At 35.6% G+C, this 18,644-nt stretch overlaps 1 protein-coding gene across 10 annotated transcripts in view; it reads left to right on the top strand.

Moving 5' to 3' along the window:
- PTEN (phosphatase and tensin homolog) overlaps positions 1–18,644 on the top strand; it is a 94,981-nt gene that overhangs the window by 21,615 nt on the left and 54,722 nt on the right. For 5 of the 10 annotated variants that reach the window (XM_081556726.1, XM_081556716.1, XM_081556747.1 and 2 more), the window contains exon 2: positions 7,543–7,627. In XM_081556726.1, coding sequence (XP_081412852.1) covers positions 7,543–7,627 — 85 coding nt within the window. Of the gene's footprint in view, positions 1–7,542; positions 7,628–9,399; positions 9,569–10,385; positions 10,948–14,694; positions 14,762–18,644 lie in introns of those variants that run through there. The other 5 variants (XM_081556778.1, XM_081556768.1, XM_081556736.1 and 2 more) reach the window with 5 other exon arrangements.

Raw genomic sequence — 18,644 nt, 5'->3', positions numbered from 1 at the left:
GAAACTTTTCAGAACTGCTTTACTGTTAGTAATTATGCTTAAAATAAGATTCAGCTTTTGTGTCAGGAACACATTGTTGTAAAATAAGGCTCAGTTCAGTTCAGTTCAGTCACTCAGTCATATCTGACTCTTTGCAACCCCATGAATCGCAGCACGCCAGGCCTCCCTGTCCATCAGCAACTCCCGGAGTTTACCCAAACCCATATCCATCGAGTTGGTGATGCCATCCAACCATCTCATCCTCTGTCGTTCCCTTCTTCTCCTGCCCCCAATCCTTCCCAGCATTAGGGTCTTTTCCAATGAGTCAACTCTTTGCATGAGGTGGCCAAAGTATTGGAGTTTCAGCTTCAACATCAGTCCTTCCAATGAACACCCAGGACTGATCTCGTTTAGGATGGACTGGTTGGATCTCCTTGCAGTCCAACGGACTCTCAAGGGGCCTATTTTTCCTCCCTTACCATTTTAATATGCAATAGAGTGGAAAGTAGTAAGACAAAATATCTTAGGGAGCTATATTTGATTGTTATCCTCTATTTGAAAATTCAAGGTAAATTTATCATATGAACCGCATTAATTTAGGCTCAAATAAACTTCTGAGGTAAGGTAGACTCATGAGATCTCAATCCACTTTTTTTTTTTTAAGTTTTTTATAAATGTTTATTTATTTTTGGCAGTGCTGGGTCTTCATTTCTGAGGGAGCTTCTCATTACGGGGGCTTCTCTTGTTGTGGGGCACGGTCTCTAGGGCGCACAGGCTCAGTAGTTGTGGCACATGGGCTTAGTTGCTCTATAGCATGTGGGATCTTCCCGGACCAGGGATCGAACCTGTGTCTCCTGCATTGGCAAGTGGATTCTTCACCACTGAGCCACCAGGGAAGCCCCCACAAGTTGTTTTTTAAAAGACGTTTTGTTAATTAGAAGTAACTTGGAACATAGTTTTAGTTTTTTAAGTTATGCTTGGATGCTTAGAACAGCCAATAAAAAGTTGTTTAGCTTTTATCATAGCCACATTATAAGAATAATAGGTCAGTTATGGGTTGAATCAGTTTCTGTGGATGTATTTTAAAACTTAATTATTATATTTTAAAACTTAAATTATTACAAAGTTTTTCTCTTTGGGACAATATTCTGTGATGTGAGAAGGATTGTTGTAGCACTTGACTCAAATATGATATACTGTGTATAATTATCAGAACTCATAAACCAACCATTTAAGATCTGTGTATTGTATTAAGTTATACCTCTATTAAAACAAAACAAATTTAACATGTTTACTCGAGGGAAGGGGAGTAGGGGGAATACTACCAGTGTATATCAGATCTCCTGTAGCCGTGGTGGCATTCAACCTGGGCAAGAGAGGACCATGTATGCATTTCTTACCTGTCTCCTTATTTCATGTGCAGTAGCCACTGATGTGGGGAGTAAGGGCTTTTTCCCCCCTTTTGGAGTTGCATTTTGCATATGTTCTTAAATAAAAAGGCAATATACTAAAGATTTTAAAGAATTAAAGTTTCTGTTAGGCTTTGATGTTCTTTAGAAGGGTTAGGTTATTCAGCAAGTCAGTGTCATTGAAAAACAACTGAACAGTTACAGTGGGCTCTTAAGATCTAGTATTATACGATTTGTTCAATTGATGGACAAACATCATTATATTCTAGGCATTGTTCATATATTAAATCATTTAATCCTTAAAACAACCGTATATGATGGGTACTTTTATTAGCCCCTTCTACTTATTATTCAAAGTAATATCCAGTAAGTGCAAGTTAAGTCTATTCTAATATTTCCTCCCTCGGTTATTACTGTTTGGTTGAAATTATCTAAAAAAGTATGACATAAAAATTTTAACGGGAAGCAAAAGAGTTGTATGTAAGAAAGATTTTATTTATTGATACAATTCTTGGCTGAGAAATGTTTGCCTCAAAATTGAGTACTCATTAGTTGCTGACATCAGTTTTGGAAATACCAGTAGATTTTTCTATTGTCTTTTAGAAGTTTTTTATTTATGTTTGATTAGTAAATTACTTCCATTTGGAGTTACATACATAATGGGTTTGAATTGTAACTTAACTACTGATGGCTTTGGGACCATTCTTTTTGGTCCACAGTTTGATCATCTGTGAGCTTCTCTTGTGGCTCAGCTGGTAAAGAATTGGCCTCCAATGTGGGAAATCTGGGTTCGATTCCTGGGTTGGGAAGATTTCCTGGAGAAGGGAAAGGCTACCCACTGCGGTATTCTGGCCTGGAGAATTCCATGGACTGTATAGTTCTTGGGTTCGCAAAGAATCAGACATGACTGAGTGACTTTCACTTTCATCATCTGTGAAGTGGTAATGTTACTTCAAAGGATTGTTAGGATTAAATGAGAATGTATTTGGCATACTGTCTGGGACATGGTCTCTGTTTTTCTAACTTATGACGGATGCCAAAGTGTTGGGTAAAATTTCAAACTGTATGAATAAGGAAGGTGTAAGTCTGAGGAAAATGAAACTTTAAGAAGGCTAAATTCCTCAATTCTGTTTAAAGGAAGAATTGGATTGTTGCTCAGTAAGAGATTGCAGAACCATGGGTTGTTGCTTTGCTAGAAACTCCCATGTTGATCCTGGCCTTTGACTCCTTATCTGTCTTATTGACTTGAACTTCCTGTCACAGCATCCTTACCTAGACCTAATCTTTGTCAGTCCTGTCTCCTTCTGCATAAAGCTTTGTGTGTGAGCTGTACTGGACCGCTCGCTTTTTCTGAATATTTTATGTGTTGGGTTGGCCAAAACGTTCTTTCAGGTTTTTTTTTTTTGTATGGAAAAACCTGAATGAACGTTTTGACCAACCCAGTATTTCCATGTATCTGTTCTACCCTCTGTTTAGAATGTTGTAATTGCTTTTGTTTCTTTTTTCCGATGAATGGCTTATTTTTTAAGGATTTCTAATATATTACCTACCTACTTTGTGATTTCTAACATGTTACCTACTTTATCTCTACTTCTGCAGAATTAATCCTTCTTTCTCTTGCTATTAAAACATCTTGATCTTATGTATATATAATGGGGCCTTTGGCGAGTCGTAGGTTTGTGTGTCTGTCTTCCTTGATAGAATAGGAACTCCTAGAGTGTGGTAGTCTTTGCCTACTTAGACTTACGTTCTCAGTGTCCTGTGCACAATGTTCAGTATGTGAATGTTCAGTGTGTGTTTGGATAATTGAGTAAAGGACGGAGCTGATGAGTATCCCCATTCATGTGTAGTTACTGACAAGTATTTTTCTTAAGTAAGTTAACCAAGCCTTTTGCAACCTTATTTACTTTGTTGATATTCATAGTACAAGGATAAATCTAAGTTTAGTCTGTGTTAAAATTACTGCATTTCAAGGGGCTTTATATTTCTGTGCTTTTTAAAAAATTTACTGAAGTGCAGTTGGTTTACAGTGTTTCAGGAGTACAGCAGAGTAATTCAATTATGTATGTATGTACATATGTATATATTCTTTTTCAGGTTCTTTTCCATTATTCGTTATTCAGGATACTGAATATGATTCCGTGCTGTACAGTAGGTCCTTGTTGATTATCTCTTTTGTATATAGTAGTGTATATATATAAATCCCAAATTCCTAATTTATCCCTTCCCCCACTTATATGCTTTCCTGTAAGGCTGAAATCTTACTAGCATTTCCACTGAAATTAATGGTTAGGTCAGGTAAGTTTGTTAGTAGTAATAAATTTTTTTTACATAAAAGATTTCTGTTGCATTGCTCAGAAAACCTTGGCATAATTTCGGTTTATATTTTTTAGTAAAATGTGTTTATATTTATTTAGTTAGAAATTCTAGATTTGTGGTAGTTGCCACTGCTTTGGGTTCCCTATTGCTGCCTCATTTTTTTTTTTCTGTTAATTTCCATTTTCTTAAGTTTGTATTCTATAAGACAGAGATAAAAAGTAAAGATTACTCATATACAGGAATTGTAGTGCTTCAGGCTTGATTTGAGCCTCTGGTCTCTCCATTTTTTTGGGGGGGGGCGGTTAGTGGATACCTAAAACATTTTGGTAATTAGGAATTATGTTTTTAGGTGGGGCTGCTTTCTTATGTGAGAATAATAGATGATGGCTAATAATTGTGATGTTAAAAATGATGATCCTAATGATTTTCTTTTGGAGTCTTTATAGTAGAGGAATCCTTTGAGGTTGATGGTGAATTTATGTATTCTTAAAGTGACAAAAATTATTCCTGGCCTATGTATTTTATTATTATTATTTTTTTAAAGAACTTTTAAAAAAACTACATACAAAGCTGATTGTAAGTCATACAGGGCAAGACAATATTTTGTTAAGACATTTAGGAAATAGATTTGGGGATACGTAACAAAACAATTTTTTAAACCTGTTATAGAAACAGTATAGGTGATCATATAAAAAACAAGCAAAAATGAGAAAAAATATATATTCCTACTACCTAGAGATTGTTACCTTTAGTACTTTTATTGAAATAGTATTACATTGTACCTTCTCTTTGAAACCTTTTTTTTTCAATGTCTGCTTTTCCATTTCTGTAAATTTTCATCTGAGCCAATACTTAGATCATATTTAAAATTTCTCTAGTTGGTTCAAAAATGTCCTTAGTGGCTGATTGATCTGAGACAGTAACCAGAACAGGATTGTACCAGTGAACTTGACTTTTAGAACCCTAAATCTTTCTAAATCAAGGACAGCTACCCATTTCTCCCCTCTTCAGCTTTGAAATGATACTTGATTTTTTTTAAAAAGATAATTTGAGAGATACTGGGTCATTGTTTGAATTGTCCAGTTTATACACATAATGTCATTTAGCTTGTTCTATCTTATATCTGTAAGTTAAAATTTATATGTAAGTGCTTCGTGGGTTCTCAGATTGAAGTTGATTTGGCTCTCACAGATGATGCTGTGTCCTTCATATTGCATCACATCAAAAGTTATGTTATCTCTACTTGCTTGGTAGTGCTGAGATTGACCACTGAAATGGGGTGATGACAGTCTTTTCTGTGCATTATTCAATTATGTTTGTCTTCTTACATTAGAAGATATGTGGTGTTTTCTTACATTAGAAGATATATTGTGTGGTATTACTTTGGCTCTGTTAGAAAGTTCAGTTCCTTATTATCCACTCACCTTCCTTGCCTAAGTCAGTAATTTTATTAGGGCTTTCAAAGTTTGATTTTTCTGATTCTAATTGATTTTTCTAAAATTTTTATTTTTATTAACTGGTGTTTTCTGTTGTGTTTGCTTTATGAAATGGAGCTATTGAGTTGCCCTGAAATAGAGTTCCTACAGGAAGAGTAGGATAAATCCTTTATCTCCTCCTTTACCAATTTCAAAGTAAAGAAAATAACTATTCCAGTAGACACTTATCAAAGCTTAAAAATGAAAATAATTTTTTGTTATAACTTTTTCTGTATTGAGTATCTTTATAGACTCGGGCATTTATTTCCATTTTATTCAGGATTCTTTGATTTACTACCATTTACATTTTTTCTCTGATGCTCAGTTTGTCATGAATTTAGCCATGCTTCATGCTAGCTCCTATGTCTTTTTGATATAGGCCACTAATGTATGTATGCTTTCCTTGCTTTCTGGCACAGAATGGTATTACCTGTAGCTCCCCTGCCCCAGATCTGACATCAACTGTTTTTTCAAGGAGTTGATACCTTTTAGTGTAGTATGATATCAAAGATGAAATCGGGGTTCTAGAAGTGTTTACTGTTGCTTAGGTGACATACTTTTAGGCTGTTTCTTTGGAAAGACCTAAACAATATAAATGTCTGCAAACATGAGTTCATATTAATATTTTCAGTTATTACTTGATTTTATAATGTTATCTCTTTTCTCATACAGTAATAATCACAAACCTTCAAGTCATTAACATAACTTCATTGACTTTTCCTATAATATAAAGAAAAAGTTTGAAGATATTAATACTGATGTCATTAGAAATTACTGAAAAAGTTTAAAATTTCTTTGTAGCTCTTTTTTCTTAGAAAACTTTCTGCCCAGAAGTACAGTAAAATTACAGTGTCTAGATAACCCTTGAAATAAATCCTTTTTCCTGGTTACCAATCTGATACTTAATCAGATTTGTTTCAGTGTGTGCTTACCTCCTTCCCCTCCTCTTCTCTATGAAGCAACCATTTTTATTAGTCTCTCAGTTATCTGTATGTGTGTTGGAGCATTCCAATTCAGGCAAATATATGTGTAAAAAATTAATTTATAAAGTATTTCTTTTATACAAAGGTAGCATACTATATACTCTGTTATGCACATTTTTTTCCTTAAAATATTTTGTAGATCTGTCCAAGCAGTACTAATAATTATATCGAACATATAGTAAATAGGTAATCTGTTCTTAAATTACAATATCAAAATGAAAGGTTTTAGTAATTTAAGTAGTTATTTTTGATTGAAAATAATACTGAAATAAGCTCATTAATGTGAATGCAGCAGAAATTAAAAAGATCTCTAAAAAAGCACTGGATTTGATGAGTTTTGTATTGTGTTTGAAAGATAAATGGGTCCACTAGGTGAGCATAGAGCTTTGGAGATAGTCTTGAGTGGTTTAAAGCAATGAAGATTGGCTGGTTTGAAACATCTGTCAGAAAAATCATGAGATTAGAGAGAATTGATGGAGCTCAAGAAATGAGAGCCAGTCTGATGGACAGAATACTCAGATATGTTAATAATCTGTGCTGCTTTATAGTTTTATATATAAATTTTTCTTGAGTATGGAAGTTTGTTTTATGCAGCTGTTGTATATAAGTTAATAGAATGGGCACGCTAAGTATTGATTACCTTGTTTGGATATAAGATTAAGTTTCTACCTCAGTTCAGTATTATCATCATAAATACCAAGGGTTAATATAGATCATTGTGGTTTTCTTAACCTCCTCACCATGTAGAATAGGAAATTGAAGTCGAAAAGGGTGAGTTGTCCAATTTATGCGTCTGATTAGGGGAATAATCTGTTCTTAAATCTAATTTTCTAACTCTTTAATTGTATCTGCTTTTCTCTGAAAAATGAGAAATTGTGCAGCTGTTTCTTATTTTGTTTTTATTTTGATTTTGGATTTTGTCTGGATTTTTAGTATTGTAAATAAGAAAGTTACCTTTTACCTTAGATGCATTCTAAATGTACTGAGTAGAAGGATTTAAAAATCACTGTGTCATATGATTGTTTGTGTGTTAGTTGCTCGGTCATGTCCGACTCTTTGGGATCCCATGGACTATAGCCCGCCAGCCTCCTCCATCCATGGGATTTTCCAGGCCAGAAAACTGGAGTGGGTTGCCATTGATATTTTTTGGGATCAGTGTATTTACCTGTATTTCTTAATTACACATGATAGCTTATAAATAAATACATTTGACAGCCTTATTATTAACATGGTTTGTAGTGGGGAAAGCTTTTTATAATCAGCTAATGTTTTAAAACATTTACATGTAGTTTGCATTGTATATTTCAATCAGCTAATGTTATAAAATGTGTACATGTGGTTTGCATTGTTGCATATTTCCTTAACTTAAGCACTCAGATATTTATCCAAACATTATTGCTATGGGGTTTCCTGCAGAAAGACTTGAAGGCGTATACAGGAACAATATTGATGATGTAGTAAGGTAAGAACTTTTTAATCTTCTGTTTCAATATTGATGTATATTCATGTTGTATTTTCATTTAGGAAAATTTCTAAACCACAGAAAAAGATGTACTTTTTGATGTTTATTTTTATTATGTTGATGATCTATAACTACTTTGTTTATTTTGCTTCATGTACCTACCGGGCGTCAGTGGGATAAAACTCATTAGATAAGAACTGACCTCTTACATAATTAGGTGTATGTGATATGATTTCACGGACTCCATAAAATGGCCCTCACCAGTTCAATATCTGGGTTCCATTGCACTATGATTTTTGTCTTTTATTTCACAGTTGGGTATTAGCCTTAAAATCCTTGAGTGGATTTATTCACTTAAATTTATTTATGTTAAGGTATACATAAATGATGTAATTTTACATAGAACAGTTTATAATGGGACATAAATGTACAAATGACCTGGAGAAGTGTTAGTACAGTGGATCTGGAAAGGAATTTGTTAGACACCAAAGCCTAGGTGTCTGCTTTTCAGTTTTGCATAATTTTTAAGAGGAATTATCATTCATATCTGAGTAATAGTTCTCAAGGCTCATCTAAATAACCTTAAATACGTTTATGACCTAAGAGTACATAATATATTTTATGAGAGAAGGAATTTGTGTCTGCTTTGTAAATAGTCAATATGTTTTCTAATTTCAAAACAAAAAGTAAGTGTATAAATAAACTGTAGAATGTCAGTAGGAAGTGTAATTGGCTTTTAAAAGTTTAAATTTTCTATCATTCCTTGTACTCTCTTTCAGAAGTATCCTTTTCGGAGACTTCCAGTTTAAATACATGGTGGTTATGAGAAGTAAATGTTGTAATGGGCAGGAAAGCACTTTGTAAAGCATTATGCAGATATAGAATTCTTTTTAAATAGTTGTCTTGGTATTTAAAACTATCTATATACTCTTACCTGAGCCAACCATAGTTGTGTTTTTCAGTGGTTAATTTTTAACAATTTGATTTGAACCAAAGTCTATTTACATTTTTGCAGTACTGAGTTGTACCCAGTTGGGTTTTTGTAGTGCTTATATTGTGTTCAGAATTAAACTTCAGTATTGACAGAAAAACTCCCAAACTACTTTGTAGTTGGTACATGAGGCTGTCAGGGAAATGACATAAGAGCTTGCGATTAAGAAATGATTTTGCCTTCTAATAGTTGGGCAGGACACAATGGAAGAATGGGAGCAACAGCTTGATACGGCTTAGTCAGTGTTAATACCAATCTACAGAAATACAATGATTGATAGAAAAAAGATTAAGAGAAGTAAATTTTGACTCGAGAGATGGAGAGTCTGGGAAACGAGCAGTGCTGTCATGAAACATGTTTGCTGCTACCGTGAAGGAGTGTTTATCAGGCCTCTTTATGGCCTAGAAGAAACATTTCTAAAGTCGATCTACTTAACAGTACTGTAATTCTGTATTCAACCAACTACTAATTCAAACAAGTCAGATTGATACTCATACAGAAAAAGAGTATGAATACTCTTGAGTAGAGGATACATTTTCCAGTCACTGTAAGAATATCCTTGTGGTAAATTAATTTGATGTGCTAATTTCTACATTGTTCTCTTCTGAATGTGAATTTGTCTCTTCTGACTGTGGATTAATACTGAGGCTGATTGATCATCTTTCAGGTTACTGATAAGTCCAGTTTCTGGTTCTATATGTATGATTTACATATGATTATCAGATCTTTGGTGGTGGTGTTGTATTGTTTTGTCACTATGACATGTTTGACCCATGGACTGCAACATACCAGGCTTCCCTGTCCTTTACCATCTCCCAGAGTTTGTTCAAATTCATGTCCATTGAGTCAGTGATACTATTTAACCATCTCATCCTCTGCCCATTTCTCCTCCTGCCTTCAATCTTTCCCAGTAACAGGGTCTTTTCCAGTGAGCCGGCTCTTCTGATCAGGTAGCCAAGTACTGGAGCTTCAGCTTCAGCATCAGTACTTCCAGTGAATATTCAGGGTTGATTTCCTTTAGGATTGACTGGTTTGATCTCCTTGAAGTCCAAGGGAGTCTCAAGAGTCTTCTCCAGCACCACAATTCAAAAGCATCAGTTCTTTGGCACTCAACCTTCTTTCTGGTCCAACTCTCACATCCATACATGACTACTGGAAAAAACCATAGCTTTGACTATACAGACCTTTCTCAGCAAAATGATGTCTTTGCTTTTGAATACACTGTCTAGATTTCTCATAGCTTTCCTTCCAAGGAGCAAGCATCTTTTAATTTCATGGCTGCAGTCACCATCTGTAGTGATTTTGGAGCCCAAGAAAGTAAAATCTGTCACTGCTTCCACGTTTTCCCTTTCTATTTGCCGTGAAGTGATGGGACTAGATGCCATGATCTTAGTTGTTTCCCCCCCCCAGTTTCTTTATTATTTCTAAAACAAAAAATTAATAGAGAAGTTATAAATCTTCAAACAATCTTTTAGTTTTTTGAATGTTGAGTTTTAAGCCATTTCTTTCACTCTTCTCTTTCACTCTCATCAAGAGCCTCTTTAGTTTCTCTTTGCTTTCATCCATTAGGATGGTACCATCTGCATATCTGAGGTTGTTAATATTTCTCCCCGCAATCTTGATTTTAGTTTGTGATTGATCCAGTCCAGCGTTTTGCATGATATACTCTGCATATAAGTTAAATTGACAATATACAGCCTTGTCATACTCCTTTCCCAATTTTGAACCAGCCCATTGTTCCATGTAAGGTTCTAATGGTTGCTTCTTGACAACAGGTTTACCTGTTCTAAACAGGTAAACCTTTCAAGAGACAGGTAAGGTGTTCTGGTATTCCCATCTCTTTAAGAACTTTCCACAGTTTATTGTGATCCACACAAAGGCTTTAATGTAGTCAATGAATCAGAAGTATATGTTTTTTTGGAATTCTCTTGTTTTTTCTATGATCCAGACTATGATCCAGAGAATGCTGGCAATTTGATCTCTGGTTCCTCTTGCCTTTTCTAAACCCAGCTTATACATCTGGAAGTTCTTGGCTCACATACCACTGAAGCCTAGCTTGAATGATTTTGAGCATAACCTCACTAGCATGTGAAATGAGCGCAGTCGTATGATGGTTTGAACATTCTTTGGCATTGCCTTTGATTGGAATTGGAATGAAAACTGTTCTTTTCCAGTCCTGTGGCCACTGCTGAGTTTTCCAAATTTGCTGTCATATTTAGTGCAGCACTTTAACAGCATCATCTTTTATGATTTGAAATAGTTCTGCTGGAATTTGTGGTAATGCTTCCTAGGCCCACTTAACTTCACATTCCAGGATATCTGGCTCTGGGTGAGTGTCCATACCATATGGTTATCCAGATCAGTAAGACATTTTTGGTATAGTTCTTCAGTGTATTCTTTCCACCTTTTCTTAATCTCTTCTGCTTCTGTTGTCCTTGCCATTTCTGTCCTTTATTGTTCCCATTTTTGTTTGGAATGGTCCCTTGATCTCTCCATTTTCTTGAAGAGATCTCGTCTTTCCCATTCTGTTGTTTTTCTCTACTTGTTTGCAGTGTTCATTTAAGAAAGCCTCCTTATCTCTCTTTGCTATTCTATGAAACTGTGTGTTCAGTTGGATATAACTTTCCTTTTCTACCTTGCTTTTCACTTCTCCTCTTTCCTTAGCTATTTGTAAAACCTCCTCAGACAACCTTCTTGCATTTCTTTTCATTTGAGATGGTTTTAGTCACTGCCTCCTATACAATGTTAAGTTATAATAACTCCATCAAGAAAATACTTGCTGGGAAGTATTTTGATCTGTCATCTTCTGACTTCAGAAACCTCTGCCTTTATGCCTCTGAATTAAGATTCATATACATTTGGCTCATGATCAGGAACAGAGGTTGAGGTTTATTCTATCTCCTTTAATGTATCTAGTTTATTTTATCTAGCTTTTGACTTTTTCAGATGTCACTCTTAAAAAAAGGTTTAGCCAGTGGTTACTTTAGCCAACTGATCTTGTCCCCAACTGGTCTTGTCCCCCTAGTGAATAATGGTTATAGCACATAAAAATGAAAAATCATCAACCAAAGATAATAACTATGCTGTACTTGTTTTGTTTTTTCTTTTTTTTTTTTTTGATCGGTGGATAAATGGCCAGTAATGCTTTGCTGTTATCAGTTTACCCCTCCCCCTTAGTTTATGAGAGAGGGTGAACAGTGACCATGAAGGAAGATGTATCTTTTCCTATGAACTAAAATGAATATGAATAATTGTTAAGTAGTTTGTGTGTTAGGATTAACTTCTCTGTGGAAATGACTGTCTCTAGTACCCAGATAATTGATTTCCTTGAATGGCTTGCACGATGTTGGAGTTCAGTTCAGTTCAGTCACTCAGTGGTGTCCCACTCTTTGTGACCCCATGGACTGCAGCACGCCAGGCCTCTCTGTCCATCGCTAACTCCTGGAGTTTACTCAAACTCATGTCCACTGAGTTGGTGATGCCATCCAACCATCTTATCCTCTGTCGTCCTTCTCCTCCCACCTTCAATCTTTCCAGCATCAGGGTCTTTTCAAATGAGTCAGTTCTTTGCATCAGGTGGCCAAAGTATTGGAGTCTCAGCTTCAGCATCAGTCCTTCCAATGAATCTTCAGGACTGATTTCCTTTAGAATTGACTGGTTGGATTTTCTTGCAGTCAAGGGACTCTCAAGAGTCTTCTCCAACACCACAGTTCAAAAGCATCAGTTCTTCGGTGCTCAGCTTGCTTTATGGTCCAACTCTCACATCCATACATGACTACTGGAAAAACCACAGCTTTGACTAGATGGAACTTCGTTGGCAAAGTAATGTCTCTGCTTTTTAATATGCTGTCTAGGTTGGTCATAACTTTTCTTCCAAGGAGTAAGAGTCTTTTAATTTCATGGCAATAGTCACCATCTGCAGCAATTTTGGAGCCCCCCAAAATAGTATGTCTCTGTTTCCATCGTTTCTCCATCTATTTGCCATAAAGTGATGGGACCAGATGCCATGATCTTAGTTTTCTGAAAGTTGAGTTTTAAGCCAACTTTTTCACTCTCCTCTTTCACTTTCATCAAGAGGCTCTTTAGTTCTTCTTTGCTTTCTGCGATAAGGGTGGTATCATCTGCACATCTGAGGTTATTGATATCTCTCCCGGCAGTCTTGACTCCAGCTTGTGCTTTATCCAGTCCAGCATTTCTCATGATGTTGGAGGCAATAGTACTAATCAGTACTGATTTTTTTTGGTTCAAAGATGGTAACACCTCAGTGAAAAAATGTCTTTATTTTCTTATATCTTTTCTGTTAACAGTAAACTTTGGGATTTAGAAACTGGGATATCTAAAGAGTATTTAAAATTACCTTTTCTTCTTTAATCCCTTGTGTTTCCTATGATTCCTATGATTTTCCCCCCAAACAAGAAATATTGTGCAGAATTCAGACTTTGTTGTTGCTGTACATCATTGCTTTGAGTAAAACTCATATTCCAGATACCTTCATGCTTAAAGTATTAACTGTTTATGGATATAATTTGTTACTGCAATGTAAGATTTTATACTTGAGGTATTCAAGTATTTAGCTTCTTTTAAGGTTACCTCCTGGGATCAGGAATTAATGTAAAAAATAAGAGCGGAGGAAAAGTGAACCAAGTTGAAATTTTTTTACTATCTTTATTTCAGGTGTTTTCTTTAATAAGCAGTTAGTATTGACAGGGCAAGACAGGGTCGTTTCATGGAATGGAAATTGAAAAACTAGCTCTTCCTAGATCGTTTTTTCTTCTTTTCATCTTAATACTGCCTTCTCTCTCTTTCTTGCCTCTAAAATTCTTGCTCTGACCAGCTGGTAATATGAAACAATGTTTTATTTGGGTGATTTATTATTCTTTGATATGTATATTAATCTTATTTCTCAGGTTAATATTGAAGTTATCTATTAATAATTTATATGTTACCTGTATAAATCTAGGCAATCTTTAACAAATTGATGATGCTTCATATGTTTAGCAGACATAGTTTGAGAATTGTTCTGTATGTAATAAATCATAGAAGTGTAAATTTAATAGAGGTGAACTGGCTTTCTTACTGCAGAACCTTTAATGTGCTATTATGCATTGTAATTCTCCCAAGAATGAAATTCGAATATGTTCCTTTCCTTTTTTTTTTCATTTCTTTCCCTTTCTCTTCCCTCCTTCCTTTCCCCTTTATATCTTTCTTTTTCTTTGTAGTATAGTAAATAACATTTCTCTCAACAGTGTTCCATGGAGCACAATTTTGGAAACGTTGAAATGAAAAAAGTTGTATATAACAATATTTTCCTCTTGTCTGTCATTAGGAAATAAATTACTTCCTCCTCTTTTATTGGAAAGATCAGCTTTTTCACCCATGTATAAGCAGCCATATTGCAGATTCAAAAGTCCGTCAAAAGGAAGACAGACTTATACAATTTCTTCCTGAAGAAACTTTCCAATTATTCTTCTCTTAATCATATACTGATCTCTCAGTCAACCTTATGTTGATTTTCAATAAAATAGGACGAACATGTTTGTTATCTCAACATTACCATTATTGGTTATTCAGTTTAAAAAGATTGAAAAGAGATTATTTATAGGAAAGCTTCAAAAATAATTTAGGAGGATATCAATTCCCTTCTCCCTTTCCAACAACTTTTGACTTCTTCCCTCATTGCCTCTCTGTTTCTTGCTTCCTTTTTTTCTTTATTCAGATGTAAATCACCTAACATGAAATAGCCCACTTCAGAGTATACAGTTCAGGGATGTTTAGTGTCTTCACAATGTTTTGTAACCACCACCTCTGTCAAGTTCCAAAATATTTTATCACCCCAGAAGAAAACGCTGTCCCCAGAGACTCCTCCTACTTCTTTTGTTAGTCTTTATTCTTTACAAATCACAGAGCTGTGATGGACTTGACAATGATTAAATTATCTGTACCAGTCCAATTTTTTATATTTTAATAATAGGTGACATTTATTTACATTTACTTATATATATGTTTACTGTTGTATAAGCAGATTGCATGTGTTCTCTTATTAAATTGCTACAGTAAACCTATCTCCATTTCATAGATGGTTTAAAAGAAGCTAACTTCCCAAGTGCCACAGCTGGTAAGAACAGTCTGAGGATTGAGTCCAGGTCTGTCAGATTCCAAAGCTGATTTCCTTACCATAAAATCTTGTATATCAGAGGACAAAAACTGGAAACTCCTAGCTCATTTAGCCTGTTGATGTCCTTGTTTGGCCTAACACAGTGTTGGTCTCCACTCAGTGTGGGAAATCATCTAGGAAAGTCTTTTCTGATACCATACTAGAACATTTCTCAAGGATTTGAGTCTCTGTATTGAAAAGACCTACATAGTGCCAAGCACAGTAAGTGAAAACATGTCTGCTGCTGCTAAGTCGCTTCAGTCGTGTCCGACTCTGTGCGACCCCATAGACGGCAGCCCACCAGGCTCCACCGTCCCTGGGATTCTCCAGGCAAGAACACTGGAGTGGGTTGCCATTTCCTTCTCCAGTGCATGAAAGGGAAAAGTGAAAGTGAAGTTGCTTAGTCGTGTCTGACTCTTAGCCACCCCATGGACTGCAGCCTACCTCGCTCCTCCGTCCATGGGATTTTCTAGGCAAGAGTACTGGAGTGGGTTGCCATTTCCTTCTCCAGAAAACAGGCCAATACCAGGCAAATTATTAAGAAGTTAAAAAAAAATATGAAGAAGAATGAGAATTTCTCAAAAGCTTTCAGGGTCATTTAGAAAGGTTTAGGAATGTCAGTAGCATCTAACTTCTCAGCTGCTGTTGCTGCTAAGTCGCTTCAGTCGTGCCCGACTCTGTGCGACCCCATAGACGGTAGCCCACTAGGCTCCCCCGTCCCTGGGACTCTCCAGGCAAGAACACTGGAGTGGGTTGCCATTTCCTTCTCCAGTGCATGAAAGGGAAAAGTGAAAGTGAAGTCGCTCAGTCATGTCCGACTCTTCAGGACCCCATGGACTGTAGCCTACCAGGCTCCTCTGTCCATGGGATTTTCCAGGCAAGAGTACTGGAGTGGGTTGCTGTTGCCTTCTCCAGCAGTAGAATTAAAGATAGAAGATTGAAGAACAGCACTTCAGACATTCTGCAGTCAACCTGGAATTCTATATCCAGCCAAACCATCAATCAAGTGCGAGAGTAGGAAAAAAAGACACTCAACGGACTGAAAAAAAAATTGTCCTTGTAACATTTCTTAGGCGATTACTATAAGATGTGCCCTAGGAAAATGGGGAGAAACCATGAAAGAAAAGGGCTTCAACAAACTGAGAATTGAGAATCCAACAGAGAATCCAACTCAGAAACCACAGTCAAGTCCCAGGGTGACAATGGTGCCACAAAGCTAAAGAGCAACTAGTTCTGATTAGAGCAGTAGGACGGAAGGCTTTCAGGGAAGAACATTATAGGTGGATAATGAAATAATATTATCTGGGAGAACATATAATAAGATAAGCAAAAGAGAAGTGAAGCGTGTGTTGGGGATACTACTGGTTTTGTTAGCCTTCTCTACCAAGGCAGAAAATATGTAGGTAATTGATAAATCTACAAGAAGCACTGTTATTTATCTTATATAGAAACGCTGACTTAAATACCGGGAAAAAGAGTTCTAATACTTGAGGGTAGTTACTTTTGGGGGAAAAACATGGGTTTGAGGATGAAGAGTGATGGGAGATGAGTATTTTTTTTCTATTATGGTATAATATATATAGGGTAATTTATCATTTCAACTTCTTTTAACTGTACAGTTCAGTAGCATTAAGTATATTCACATTCTTGTATAATTATCACCACTGTCCATCTCTAAAACTATTTTATCATTCCATACTGAAATGTTACACTATTTAAATAGTAACTTCCCATTCCCCCTACTTCCAGCCCCTGAACCACTGTTATATTTTCTGTTTCTATGTCTTTGACCATTCCTGGTACTTTATATAAGTGGAAACATATAATATTTATCTTTTTGTGACTTATTTTACTTCATTTCACCCATGTTGTGGCATGTGTCCTTCTAATATATGTATATACCACATTCTGTTTATCTATTCATCTGTCGATGGGCACTTGGGTTGCTTCTACCTATTGACTGTTGTAGATAATGTTAATATGAACATGGATGTACCAGTATCTGTTCAAGTCTCTATTTTTAATTTAAGCATATACTCAGAAGTGGAATTGCTGGATCAAATGGTCATTCTATGCTTGCTTTTTTTGAGGAGCTATCATACTGTTTTCTACAGTGGCTGTATCATTTTACATTCCTACCAGCAATGCACAAGAGTTCCAACTTCTCCAAACCCTCACTGCCAGCACTTGATATTTTCTGGGGTTTTTTGTTTGTTTGGGGTTTTTTGGATAATAGCTGTCTTAATGGGTATCAAGTGATATCCCATTGTGGTTTTGATTTGCATTTCTCTAATGATAAATGATGCTGAACATCTTTTCATGTGCTTAGTCACCATTTGTATATCTTCTTTGGAGATGTGTCTGTTTGATCCCTTTGCTAGTTTATGAATTGGATGGTTTTTTTTGTTTTTGAGTTCTGTATATGATGGATGTTAATCATTTACTAGATAATGTGATTTGCAAATATTTTTTTCCATCCTATTGGTTGCCTTCTTACTATGTTGATATTCTTTGATAGATAAAAGTTTTAAATTTTGATGCAGTTCATTATTGTCTTTTTTTTTATTGTTGCCTGTATTTTTGGTGTTGAATCCAAGAAATCATTGCTGAATTCAGTGTCATGAATTTCTCTTGTCTTTCCCTTTAAGAGTTTTATAGTTTTAGGTCTTTGGTGTAGTCTTTGATCCATTTTGAGTTAATTTTTGTATATGATAAAAGATAAAGGTCCAACTTAATGCTTTGGCAAGTGAATTTCCAGCTTTCCTTTCCCATCTCCATTTGTTGAAAAGACTCTCCTTTCCCTGTTGAATGATTTTAGCACACGAGTCAAAATCATTTGACCATATATGCAAAGTTTTATTTCTGAACTCTCTAGTCTATTCCATTGGTATATGTCTGTCTTTATGCCAGTACCATCCATTGTTGTGTGCGTGCTCAGTTGTGTCCGACTCTTTGCAACCCCATGGACTGTAGCTCACTAGGCTCCTCTGTCCATGGACTTCTCCAGGCAAGAATACTGGAGTGGGTTGCCAATTGTAGCATTGTACAAAGTACATTTTGAAATCAGGAATTGAGTCCTACAACATTGCTCTTCTATTTCAAGGTTAATTTGGCTATTCAGGGTCCTGTGAGAGTCCCTGAGTTTTAGGATGGAAGTTTTTATTCATGCAAAAAGTTGTTGCAATTTTGATAGGAATTGCGTAGTATGGTATTGAAACCTTAATAATATAAAGTCTTCTAATCCAGAAATATGGGATATCTTTCTATTTATTTAGGTCTTTGATTTTCTTCAGCAGTATTTTTTAGCTTTCTATGTACAAGTATTTCACCTCCTTGGTTAAGATAATTCCTAGGTATTTTATCCTTTTTGATGCTATCATAAATAGTATTGTTTTCTTAATTTCCCTTTTTGGGTTGTTTATTATTATATAAAAATGCATCTGATTTTTGCATGTTAATTTGGTATGCTGCTACTCTGCTGAATTTATTCTAACAGGTTTTGTGTGTGTGTGTGTGTCATCTTAAGAATTTTCTTTGTATAAGATCATGTCATCTGAAAACAGATAATTGTACTTCTTTCCGATTTGAATGCGTTTTTCCTTCTTGCTTTATTACTCTGGCTTGAACATTCAATACTTTGTTTGAATAGGAGTGGCAAAAGTAGGCCTCCTGCCTTGTTGTTTACTTCAGAAGAAAAAAATTTGTCTTTTACCTTAGCATATCATATTAGCTGTAGAGTGGTTTTCTTTAAGAGCCATGTTATATTCATAGCTGTGTTGAGCAGAAAGTACAGAGATTTCCTGTATGCCCCCTACTCTGTGTGCATAGCGTCCTCATTATTAGTGTCCTCAATCAGAGTGGTACATCTGTTA

This window comes from Giraffa tippelskirchi, chromosome 2 (assembly GCF_054371585.1).
Source record: "Giraffa tippelskirchi isolate mGirTip1 chromosome 2, T2T-mGirTip1v1.2.pri, whole genome shotgun sequence".
In the NCBI taxonomy this organism is placed as follows: domain Eukaryota; kingdom Metazoa; phylum Chordata; class Mammalia; order Artiodactyla; family Giraffidae; genus Giraffa; species Giraffa tippelskirchi.
This window is presented reverse-complemented; position numbering and strand designations above follow the sequence as displayed.